At 37.9% G+C, this 13,262-nt stretch overlaps 1 protein-coding gene across 2 annotated transcripts in view; it reads right to left on the reverse strand.

Annotated features, from left to right (window-relative positions):
• pde8b (phosphodiesterase 8B) overlaps window positions 1–13,262 on the reverse strand; it is a 54,977-nt gene that overhangs the window by 14,963 nt on the left and 26,752 nt on the right. For both annotated transcript variants that reach the window (XM_042394373.1, XM_042394371.1), the window contains exons 4-13: window positions 12,218–12,277; window positions 10,858–10,915; window positions 10,467–10,555; window positions 10,272–10,350; window positions 9,228–9,368; window positions 9,048–9,136; window positions 8,901–8,955; window positions 4,911–4,962; window positions 3,213–3,290; window positions 2,419–2,495 (exon numbers count right to left, since the gene is read on the reverse strand). In XM_042394373.1, coding sequence (XP_042250307.1) covers window positions 2,419–2,495; window positions 3,213–3,290; window positions 4,911–4,962; window positions 8,901–8,955; window positions 9,048–9,136; window positions 9,228–9,368; window positions 10,272–10,350; window positions 10,467–10,555; window positions 10,858–10,915; window positions 12,218–12,277 — 778 coding nt within the window. The remainder of the gene's footprint in view (window positions 1–2,418; window positions 2,496–3,212; window positions 3,291–4,910; window positions 4,963–8,900; window positions 8,956–9,047; window positions 9,137–9,227; window positions 9,369–10,271; window positions 10,351–10,466; window positions 10,556–10,857; window positions 10,916–12,217; window positions 12,278–13,262) is intronic.

Below are 13,262 nucleotides of genomic sequence, written 5' to 3' on the forward strand. Positions count from 1 at the left end.
CAACTAGCAAGAGAGAGAGAGAAAGAGAGAGAGCAGCGGTGGTCAAGCGAGCTAGAGAGTGAATGAAGAGAGCGAACGGCGCTGGCGAGAACAAAGCCGTGAATCAGATAAATAAAATGTTATTTTCTGATTGTTTCACAGCGTTCTAAAGCACAAATAAACACGTTCACACCTCCGCACAACCCTGCAGGAAGGTGCCACATTGCCAGATTTGGTGTGAATGAGGAGCTTCATCCTGTCCGCTGTGGCCTCTCTGCTCTGTGTGTGCGTGTGTGTGTAGCTCAGCCCCTCCCTCGGTCAAGCAGACACACAGACCTGCAGCTCTTTATACATCCATGACACAGAGAGCAGAGCGGAGCAGAGGAGAGAGGAGAGACAGTGACCTAGTTGCTATGCTACAAGTCCTGACCTCACACCCTGCACGCTGTTATTGGCTGGGGGCTACACGCCCACTGCCCAAAGGTCGACGCCCAGAAGCGTCCTGAACACAGCAAAATAATAAGAAAATATAGGCAGAGGGCAGGGTCTCTGCAGATAAATACACCGCCACACACTTCTAATAGATCATAAGTGATGATTGAGAGGGATTCCTTTTGTGTGAGTCTATACATTGTTTTTTAGGAAAAATCCTGCAAAGTTTACCTTCAAAATATTTTAAAATGTGGATACATTTCTATAAAGTTTGGTTCCAGGAATGATTACAATGAGGAAATATAAATAGGAAAAAGAGAGGCAAGGCAGTACACACATCTTGTCACTATTAGTTGTTATGTCTGCCTTTTAGCAGCCATAAGAGATAAACCCTTCATTATTGTCTCAATCACACAAAATGAAGGCTGTAAAGGCAGCTCTAATGGCTAGTGATTAGCTAAGCGTTGTTGCAATAATACACTAAAATGCTTAAAAGAGGCTTAAATCTAAACAGGCAGATCTCATGTTCCATTTTAGGCATCGGCTGATGGGAAACAAGCTGCAAATGGGCCATAAAAGAACTTAATTCATGGTGGAAATCCGACACGTGCAACCTGGTGACTGCTGCTGGTGGAAGAATGAGCTCTACTGATTGATTCCTACATTGGAAGAAACAACAGGAGTAATGTGTGTTTTAAAGTGCTTAAGGCATAACTTAAATAAAGGATTCAATATGAAATAGTTCACTGGAAGAAAGCTCCTGCTGTTCCAGCTGCTAGTTTTCCTTTAACCCTTTAGTGGTTTTCTCAACAGTTTGGTAGAGCACAACTTGTGTAATGATCTCGTTTGAAAATTTGAGACCCAAGGTGGCTTTTTTTGATGTAGTTTAATTTCAGAATTATTTAAATCCATAGCCCCCCAAAAGTCTGACAACTTACTAATATTTCTGAAAAACATGTATAATCAATCAGTTAAGATGTCCAGTTTGCTGAAATGTTGATCTTCATTTGTTGAAATAAATGCATCAGAGTGTTTTCCATCAGTTTTTTTAAAAGTAGTATTGCTAACATTTTTTAATTAACTTGAAAATTGCCACCGAATACAAACTTTTCTGATTATAAACTGTTGTCAGTATGATCAATCTAATGTTACCACACTGTATATTATTGAAACGATTAGATCAGTATGATATTTCAGACATTTTGTGGATGTTTCTAATGAAAATACAGTAATGGATTCTGCAAATCCGGGTTGATGCAGCTAATGCTGCTAATAAAAGTTGTGGACATAGACCACTTCACTCTGATCACTGAGGGCAGTGTAACGAGTGTGTCCACATTGAAATGTGTGGGAAATACTTAGTTTTCTTGTGTTTGAGTACAAGTCAGCAATGGTCTGTATAAATCCACAAGAAATAATCCATCCATTGAAAACCATTGAAATTTTATACTATAATACCCAACTTTATTGCATTTTAATGCTTTGTTTGCCCCACATCTAATTGATTTGTTATTTTTTTTTAGATTTTCTTTTAATTGCTTTTATTTTCTTTACATACAATTTGAGGTAAACTACTTTGAGCTGCATTTTATGTATGAAAGGTGTTAAGTTATCATTATTACCCAAAAAACTGTTGTGCTGTTGCACCAAAACACAAATGAACAAGTCTGAGTTATACAAAGATATACTGCATATTATGACTTTTTGTTGTTTTGATGACCATTAGTTATATTATATATAAAATGTTTTATTTCTCATGTTTTACACATTTCTCTTGTCCATAAAATAAATGTGTAATTAAAATAGTCTTTTATTTCAATATAGATATGCAGATTGTTGTGAAGTAATGTTCCATTTTTCTGTATATTGACATTTTTATCATTTACCTCATAATCAAAAAACTGTGTGGTCAGTTGAAAAAAACAAACAAACAAATAAACATTGTTTTTTTCTGTGTGGGTGGGATCATTAGGTGTGCAAAATGGCTAAATGCTGAAAGCAGCGTACCTTGGTGATGGGAGCCTCGATAGTCATGGAATGAATCCTGGCGACGGAGGAATATCTTCGGTTCTGTAAACTGGGAGCTGCAATTCAGACAATAATAATTTTATGTACTGTATTACGATAACTGAGGCTTGTTGTTTGTCAAACCCACATAGTCTGTTGATTACTTAAGTTCACAGAGCCTGCAATTATCAGCCCTCATCAAAGCTTATGAATGAAAGACAAAAAAAAAGGGAAAGGATGTACAGTATAGAAAAGGTACAAAAAAAGGAGTGAAAATTATGAAAATGTAAATGTAGAGCAAAATGTTAATATAAAGGGTGATGGAGGATGAGAAGGGTGTGCAGTGAGAAAGAAGTAAAAGTGGTTTTGATTGAAGAAGAGAGAAGCAGAGTAGAAGCAGCACTCAGCTGAGATACCTGAAAATAGCAGCAGCTGCGTCAAAGTGAGTCGAGGAGGGAGGTACGTAATGTCACCGAGCCCACGACATCTCTCTTTAGGATCTCTTTAATTCAAGTACCTACCATAACACAATCTGACTCATTCTCTGATTTGCCTTCTCCAATCATCTCCCTCCAATCTTCATTTCTTTTCTTGCCCTGTTCTTCCTTTGTGTTCCCGCTTTTATCATCTTACTTTATTCCCATCACGTAGTTATCTCATTTCTCTTGTCCTCTTTCCCTATCATTTTCTGACTCTCCTGCTTATCTTTCCTTCAGAATGGCACAAACTGGGGCTCCATCTGTTCACTGGAACAGAGGCTCAAATACAAGATAATGAATTTTGAATGGTCTTACCGTCGCTGCCACGCGAACTGAGTGATCTGGCATCAATCGAATCTTTCCTCCTGTCCCGGTGACGTAGAGAATGGCACTCTGTAGAGCGGTAGAAGGGAGTAATGGACATTAAATGTACAGTATATGCTTAGACTGGTGGAGGCACAGATTTATACTGATATAGACGAGTCTCACTGCTCTGTTTCATTTCAAAGATAGTATGTTTTCCCTCTGAAGCTAATCTAAATCCTTCCCCAGTTTGTGCCTTTCATGTATTTAAATTACGTTAACGTCACAGAGCTGCTGTAACTGTCCCTCTTTTCTGAAAAATAGATACCTAGCGATCTTTGAGGATTCTGGAAATACCTTCTGAACAGTGGTCATTGATTTTGGGTTTTTCAAAGACTCATCTGGATCAAAAAATATTGTGTCCTGTGCTTGATAAAAAAGTTTTTAACCTGTACCCCAAGTTGCGACTCTTTTCTACCTATCAAGGTACAGGAAAATACATTTGTCTTGTACGACACAAGAAAAATATGAAAATGTTATTTCTGTATGAAATTATGAAATAATATTAAGTAACGTCAATATAGAGAATTATAATTGACAAAAAGATCATATAAATTAAAGGACAGGTTCACAGTTTTTCAAGTGTGTCTTAAAGCAACAGTCAGGTGTCCATATGAACAGTGAAAGAGGTTTTCCTCGCTGTAATCACTCCTCCTGTTCATACTGGATATTAAAAGATCCCCTTCATAATGCACTTACAATGTAAGCGATGGAGGCCAAAATCCACAGTCCTCCTTCTGTGCAAAAATGTATTTAAAAGTTTATCTGAAGCTGATATGAAGCTTCAGCCGTCCAAATGAGTCAAATCAAGTAAAAATCTGTCAATGTATGTGCCAAATTCCCTCTTTTTGTTACCATCCCTCCACTGCAGCTGAACAGGAAAACACTGACACACTAAGAGAGAATTTGGCACTAAAAACACTGTAAACGTGGAAGATTTCCACTTTATTTGACTAACTCAGACTGCTGAAGCCTCATATTAACTCCAAGTGGATATCTGCCACATTTACACTCTTTTTAGTAAAAAATTCCCTCTTTATGTTTCCTCGGACAGTGTTTCCCTGTTGAGCTGTGACTAAAAAGACTGTAATGTTGAAACATATCTACTTAATTTGACTAATTTGAACAGCTGAAGCTTCAGATACATTTTTAAATACATTTTTTTTTTTTTTTTTTACAGAAGGAGGCTTGTGGGTTTTGCATTATGAAGGGGATCTTTTAATAGCCAGTATAAACAGGAGGAATAATTACAGCGTTTCATTGTTCATTTGGGCACCTGACTGTTGTTTTAAGACAGACTTTAAAAATAGTCAACACGGCCTTTAAGCAAGGAGACATGTCATTCTTACCCTAACCCCACAGCAGACAGAATAATTTTTTTTTCTTTGAGGATTTTGGAAATACCTTCAGAAAAGTAGTAAGTATTGTTAAACAACCTTATGGGTTTTGCAAAGGTTGTCGGGTAATTCATTTTGGGAAAAATACTACCTTTGTGACACGAAATGTAATGTTAATACACAAGAGGCACAAATGGGAGCTAATCTAAATCATGCTATTCCACAATTATCTGTAAGGTTTCTTTACATAAAAATATACCTGTCCATCTATGAGAAACCGACAACATTAAAAAAATATGACGGTGTAAGTTACCTGACTGAGAATGTTCTCCGCTGCATCTCTCTTCCTTGTTGAACTTGTGAACCTGAGAGACAGAAGGTGGGAGCTGATTAAAGTCCAAGTCTGGACTACAACCAAGAATCACTGTTGGTTTGCTTTCGCTGTGAGGAATATAATCAACCTAATTTCCTGCTCCTTGAAAGCAACACACTAACAGGATTACTTCTGTTGATTAAAGACTTAATGTGAACCAGCGATAGGACACTCTTTGAAGATAACTCACCGCAACAACCTGTTGTTTCTTAAAAATACAGCACAGTATATTAATGCGCCTGATTAATGGGCATTTAAAGTGCACATGCAACAGAGGTTTGTACATTCATATGTTTTTAAAATGTTGATATTTCAACACTTAAGTCTCTTTTAACCTGGATGCTGTGTCACTACAGTTAAGTGTAACTTTTTTAAAGGCCCCATGAAATGAAAAATACATTTTCCCAGTTTTAATCCTGTGTCGAAGTGTCAATTGTTTATTTATCTCTTGTTATATGCCAAATATGTGTCAAAAAAAATCTGTATCACAGTATTTTTCTTTTCTTTTCTCTTGCTGTAAAATGGTTTCCAATGTTTGATGACTCATCTTGCACTCAGGGACGCTTACAAAAGTTCATCCAATCAAATGTGACTTTGGGTGAGTAGCTAGCTACACCAGTCATATAAAACTGCAGTTCACTGTTTGTGGGTCGTAGTAGTTCACAGAGCAATATGGAGACAGACAGGAAGAGTGTGTTCAGATATCAGTGGGCAAAAACTGTTTTCATTTCCAACACAATGTGGCTGAGGTCTAATTCATTCATCTCTCCCTCGTCTTCGTCCTGTTCTAACAACAGGTAAGGGAGGTGTTTGTGAAGCCTCTGTAGCTCTGTTTCTCTCTGCAGCTCCGTATTGCACTAAACTCAAAGCCTTGCTCACTTTTTAGCGGTCAAATCAAATGTAAAGAATTTGGTTTAAATCCCTCTTGTAACTGTACACCGCTCATATTTCACTGGGAAATATGTCACAGTACAGAAGCTAAAGGCGCTCTAACTTCTGTTTCATGGGGCCTTTTAGCATTAAAATATTCTCTAAACAGCAACCTGTGACTTAAGAATAAGGGAAAGTAGTTGATTGAAATAGTAGAGAAAGCACTGCTATACAAAGCCAAAAATACTAACAAAGATGCAGCCAAGAGGTAGCTAGTCAGCTAAAGCAAGAACTCAGTTTGCTATCCAATATAACAAGGTGATACAGTAGCTAAATCTAGTTATGATGATAAAAACAACAAACAGCTAAATTAGTTGAGCTAAAAGCTAGTTTAGCAGACTAGCAGTATGCTAACTGTCATCTCAGTTTAACTCTAGTGCAATTCATGCAATTTTTTGTTGTTTTTGTAATTGTAGATTCATTTTTATATTGATTTTAGTATATATTTCAATAGTAGATAGAAAGACACACAGCAAAACAGTGATATACTTAATATGAACTATGATCATTTGTAATTTAATGGACAATGGTTAAATGATTTCAATGGACAAATAAGCCGAAAGAACACTATGTATATTATATTATGTTGCACTGCATTTACTGAACGTTGTACCTCCATTTTTAGATATATATGGTCTATGCTGATTTTGGCAAAATAATCAGCTATCAATCTATAAATGCAACTCTAAAGCCTTTTCTTTCCACTCCACCCTTACTGTAGGGCAAAGCAGATTAAGAAAAGAAGACAAATTAATCTGTTCAATCACTAGCAGGTGAGCTAAACCAAAAACTAAATGTTATTATGAGATGTGTAGACCAAATACTGATTTGCTATTTATCCCACTTTTTTAAAAGGGGGGATTATGTCTCTAACTGTGATATATTTTTGTATGACTATCACATAATTCACAATTATAAGTACATATACTTGTAAATAATGTAATAAACACACCTCATGTCAATATATTGGTCCTGAGATATTTTTATAAGTGCACCTTATAGCACATTTTCCGCTCATAATAATATATTTGTACAGTACATCCAGTTGGGCACACTGAGGTTATGTAGATATGGATATGTAGAGCCTCTAATCCTGTTACACAAGATTTTCCTCTCCCCGAGTGACTCACTGCACCTTTACATCATGCAAATTTATGAAATGATGAATGCGTACATCCAGACATACTGTATATTCATTAATTCAAGTACAAAATCAAAAAAAAAAAATGATACAGAGAAAGTCAACTAAATGTTCAACAATTACATAAAATTTTTAGAATCCATGTCATTTTTTTTCTTTTTACAGGCCTTCTCTCTACATTTGCCCGCTCTCAGGTCTCCAGTACCTCCCATACTGAGTAAATAGGATTAAGACGGTATAAACACTCCTAATGACATACAAGGTTGCCAGATTTAGCTGGCTGCATCCTAATGGGCTTCTTGGGCTGCAAAGCACAAACAGACATCTAAAAAAAACATCTTTTGAATTAACTTGACTAAAGCTGGGAAATAGCTGAGATTATGATGGCCCTTAATTGAGAGGGAAAGTCAAACAAAACTGACCCTAAACCTGCTGCAAGTCTGGAGTGGTTAGACAAATACTGCTAACTAAACAACACAATGAAATGGAAACCGTGGTCTACAGCCAAACGTCTGGGTGGGAAAAGACGAGGAATAATGTGTGGTTTTAAGTGCTCAGAGGAAAATGTCCCAACCAAGGATATCAGATCAGTGGTATCCTGAAAGAACCTCTGTGGCCTTGGGTTGTCAGATGGATAATGGTGTCTCAGTGAAGATGCATTACATGCCTGACAACATGATTCGGTTGAAAATGTCAACAAATACTAAACTTTTATTCCTCCTTTGCATTGGTTTTGTACTATAATGTGCGGTGAAAATTAATTTAGAAGGAAGGCACGAAAATACCAGTCAGTTTGACATTGCACAATTCAGGTTGTGGGGGATGACTTTTCGCTTCCCTGATTTTCGGGAACTGGATCAGTCACTACCATGTCTAAGGATTCCCAATCCCAACATGCAGGAATGAATGCCATTTGGCTTTGGCAGGCAGATGCCAATGGCTGAATCACCTTATGTACACACGATGAAAGAGAGCAATGAGCTAAAGCTAGTGCCTGTGCAGCTTTGCTTGGGGTATAAATAGCCCTGGCGCCTGGCTGCTAGCCCTCACAGGCCTTAGCAGGGGATCCTGGTGCTTAGCTGTAGCTTAGCATAGTATGACGTTATTGGCCTGGAACCCAGCTGAGAGCAGCGACACACCTGCTTCAGGCACACTGCTCAACAGAGCTGGAAGCCAGTGAGGCTGCACGCCTGGTTGAAGTATTTAAATCTGACACTTTAGCCTACAGTTCATTTGATGTATTTATGTAAAAGTAACTGCCAGCAGAGTTTGCAATCCATGCCTGTTTGGACTGCAGAAACATTAATTTCTCTCCCGGGCTTGATTGGGCCAAGATTTACTGTAGCATTGCTGATGGACTGACATTTGTTTAAGCTCCACAACATAACAGAAAAAAACAAGCCCACTGTGATCCTCAAAAGTGGTATTATTTAAGTCTAAGGCTTTTGTCAATTAAACTTCATAGGAGCGTTCATTTTAACTTGCAAATTAGCATTTTTGGGCAGATTTAAGAGGTTTAAGATCTCAAAGTGCTGCTAATAGGCAGGCGCTATTAATTTAAGGTTGGAACAGTACAGGCAAAGAAAGGGTGGTCCAGGTTTGAATTTTTGCCCCGGGTACCTGCATGAGTCAGTGTCTGATCAGTGATCCAGATTTTTATTGCCACTTTTGAAATGCTTTTCAAAGCTCTTATTTAACTCCTTGTTAGAAGAACCTCTGCTTCTCTCAGGAGGCCTCCGGATTTTGTTAGAGCAAACAATTAATGACGACTAAAATCATCATTGAGTACAGCATTTCATCATTACCAAAAGGATAACTAAAAGAAGACTGAAAGGAGTTTAGAATATTAATCCACTCACTTGATTATTGTTGTCTATGTGAGGTCTCTTGATGGCTACGAAATGCCGAATTTTCCTGTTGGGATCAAGAAAAGAATCTGTGAGTGATGTCTGATTTCTTGGAAATGTACAGTACGTAACCACTTTCGGTTGTTTAAGTTGGCTCACCCTCCTTGACCGATGACAGGTGTTATCTTCACATGTTGTTGTATACTGTCGCCTGACTTCTTTCTGGCATAGTATATTCCCTGCCATTCCTTCAGAGAGAACAGAACAATCATGCAATGAAACACTGTCCTCGTATTTCATAGGTGGGTTGATGGATAACTGAATGGATGTATGACTGACCTTTCCTTTTTTGATACAGGTGTTGATGGTGTCCAGCAGGTCAGCTCTGTTCTTGTCGCTCTTGGGGAGTTCGGTCAGTTCTTTACCGATCAACTCCCCCTTATGGTAGCCCATCATGCGCTCAAACGCCGGGTTCACATACTGGGATAAAACCAGGAAGATGTTACAGTAGAATTTATGGAGAAGTCCGGTATTCTCCATTTTTCTTATTGTCAACAAATCCCATGAAAAGACCCAAACCAGTAATGAATTCATCCTACTAACGTGTATTGTCTGCACAGCTAAAGCCTGATAAAAGCCTCTGTGCCATAGAGCTCAATTGTTGTCCAAAAATGTTTCATGTTTCATGACATGTTTCTTTTTTTACAATTAACATGGGAGCTGTTTTTTACTTTAAATTGATTCCACATACACTGTCCTACTGCCATAAATACTCACTACTGCATCATATCCACAGCTGAAAATAGTCCCCAACAAATGCATTATTTACACCTGTGAGAAACCTTTATTGACAACTACAGCGGCCAGGGTAGAGAAATCAGAAGGTATTTAGAGACGTACTAACATACTGGGCCTCATGCAAGAACCATTCGTGAGAACAGATTTATTCTTAAGAGGTATGTACAGTGATACAAGTGATTTAAGAAAACGGGTAGCGTTCACCAATTGTCTTGTAGGTACAAATGAAATTTACGAGTGGTCTAGACCTGTCGTACAAATCCTGAACAGATAGTCTCAGCCTTTATTCACGAGGGGAGAAACACTTGTTTGACTTGGAATTGTAATGTCTTAGTCTGAACGAATTTGGAGTTTGCTGATTTCTGACAGCGTAGCTTGAAACTCTGCGGTGTGAAATTCTTGTTTTTACTCTTTGGTAACATTTTTGTGAATGAAACTTGCCCACAAATCTCAAAAACATGCACCACCATGAGATTTGTTTACAATAACAAAAATAAAGAATATCACCAGCATTATCTCTTAACAGACAGGTATTAGGTTTTGTATGTATGCATGTGCATGTATTTATGTGTGTATTATCCATACCTGTATAATGTGGTCCTCACTTGTGATCTCCACAGCCTCTTGACAGTGCTCCAAAGCAGTGAAGACAGAGTTACACGCCCTGTGGATGAATAACTCTGGATTATCAGTGCCAAAACCACTTAGTATACGTATTGTCTGCATGTATGTATGACCACATAGTGCATGCGTGGTTAAGGTGTTTTTCCTCTGCTGTACCTGAGTTTGAACTGGCAGCGCACCTCTCCATGTTCAATCTGTATGAGCTCATTATAGCAGGCTGACACACTGCTGTTCTCCACAAACCTCTGGAGGCCAAACAAGGTTAAGTGGTGTTTGACGGAGACGGAGAGACAGAGGTGTAGAAAATTGAATGAGTCAGGATTTACTCAGTAGTGACTTGTTTTGCAACCTCCTACGTCATTTTCACACCATCAGAGACTACTGACAATAAGTGCCTCTTTCAAACTGGCAACATGCTGCTATTTTAGTGTCTGAAGTCTCTAAGAGGGCCAATAAATAAGCATCTATCAAAAACAAGGATAACACATTCAGGCCTACGTCTATTATAAACACACAGTCACAAGCGAAGGCAAGTTGTTGGACATACTCTGCTAAATCCAGCACAGAGGAGAGGAAGAACAGATGGCTCATCCTGGTCAGGCGGTCTATACAATGACAGAAAAAGAATAATTACCATCTGCTACCATCATTTATGTTTGTAGAGGTCCACATCTACATGGAAAACTATGTAGTTTAAAGGCCTTGAAAACTTGTTGTCTTAATCAGCTTCTTATTATGAGTGATGGAATCTGGAACTGTTCTGGTTCTTCCACATGAGAGATTTCTAGTGCAATATATATACTGTATATATGTATTTTCGCCCTGTCAACCCTGTCTCCTAAAAATTACATTTTTCTATGCTAAATATACTTTATTTCCCAATTACATTACAATGTCAAACATAAGTGATGCCTGGATTATGTTCACAGGCAATGTTTTTTGAATTAATGAAATGCTAGAGTTATGGGAGAAGGAGATCAGGGTGGATGGAGGATGTCTAAAAACACAGGACACTGACACCAGAGACGGAGTTATGCAGTCCCATATGTGGTTAGGTTTAGATAACAAAAAAACATTGATTAGGACATTGATTAAATTGCGATTTTAATTTAAATGTTATTAAACACGTAAGGTCTCATGCTTCAACACTGCAGACTTTTTTTCTGTATGAAACTAAGATTATTTTTCTCTAAACTTAACCAAGTGCTGCCAGTGCTTAAACATAACCATAAAAAAGTTTAATAATACTGTAGTCACCACGAGCAGATATTATATTGCAAGATTAAAACACTGTACATTTTCTCATATATTCAGTATCAACATTTTTCGACTTACTAGATACCTTAATTAAAAAAATGCGCTCATTACATTGATAGAAAACATAATTCAGGCGACATTATGTTTTTCTTCAAAATGTATTTCTTGTTGCAAATTAGTTGTATATAAATGTAATTTTTGAGAGAAAGGGTTGATATGTTATAGAGAAATACCTCCATTCAAAAATGTGTTTTGCTTATTGTTCATTCAGTTTGAACTTTGAGCTTCACTGTGTAGAATGATGTATGTGCAGAGTTTGACACTAGAAGGCAGTTTTCACATTTATCTGTTGAAGGGGGAAAGTTTCTTTGTACTCACTGAAAATCAAGTTAAAGGTGTGGACCTACGTGCATGATTTGTGACATCACAGTTAGTTTGGAAGCCAACTAGGTAATTCAATCTTTTTATGGAAAAACCGTATCAGACACAAATTATTCAAAGCAGAGTATTTTTATATGTCTTCAAACATGTCTGAAAGGGATCTTTGAGATTTGAAGCTTTGAAGTTTTCAGGGGCTTTAAAGCACAATCTCACAGAACTCCTATAACACAGAGGATATTCAAATCTACAAATGGTAAAATCGAACTTACTTTTGTGGCACAACGGCTAGAATAACTGTGTTTTCTGAGGGCTTTGTGGCGCGGATCAACCTGGAACGAAAACAAAAAGCAGATTAAAAGTCAGCAGGAGTGTCAACAGGAGTTCAATTCGTCCACACTTTGAGCTCATAAGAAGTGGCTTGGACTCAGGTACAGAATAAACATGTGGGCAGATTGGGGGTGATGTCATTGCCACAAAAGAAGGACAGAACATTTCTGTGCTTTACACAGGAACACCATGCACAACATCTGCTTCAGAGGTTCGACCACAAAGCCGCACCGCTGGAAGAACATACGGGAAAGTGGCCAAGAGGTGGAGGAGGAAAGAAGACAGTGATGGAGGATAAAAGGAGGAGCAGAAGGAACAAATGATGGCAGAGATCCTTGAGAGGTATGAGGAGGGAAAAGGAAAGACGAGGAGAAAAAATGGTGACGAGGAGAGGAGTGAAGGAGCTATGAACAGACAAGGAGCAGCTGCCAAACTGTGGTAATCAGGAGACAGGAGAGACAAATGGATCTGTTCCTTTACTTGGGGAAATAATGAAGCACTTATAATAAATCACTCTACAAAATATATGGTGGTGGCTTTTAGTGTATCCAAGAACTCTGGATGGGTTAGTACTGTATCTAACAATAACTACAACCCAAAAAGTCTGCAGAAATTCCCGACAAAATTAAACATAGAAGTATAGCATTCACTTGTCTTAGCTAAAAATAACGAGGCATATGCACTATTTCACCAAGACTGTGAAAAGTGAGAATGTTTAAAACATACATAAAAGGTCTTTACAGACATCCTTGTAATGATGCCTGTAAGGTATTCACACAGGCATTAAAACAACCATGGGACACATATTAAACAGTTTCATCCTTGGGAATCCCCATTCAAAAACCCTTTAACAAAAGGCCTTTGTTTGTACATGTCACATAACAGAATCCAGCTTTTATTAGTTATTTGCAGTAATAAGAGCTTGGTTATAATTTAAATGTCATTACAACTTAGTTTAACCTCTAGTAACAACTGTTTGTCTTCAAT

Source organism: Thunnus maccoyii, chromosome 19 (assembly GCF_910596095.1).
Source record: "Thunnus maccoyii chromosome 19, fThuMac1.1, whole genome shotgun sequence".
NCBI lineage: Eukaryota > Metazoa > Chordata > Actinopteri > Scombriformes > Scombridae > Thunnus > Thunnus maccoyii.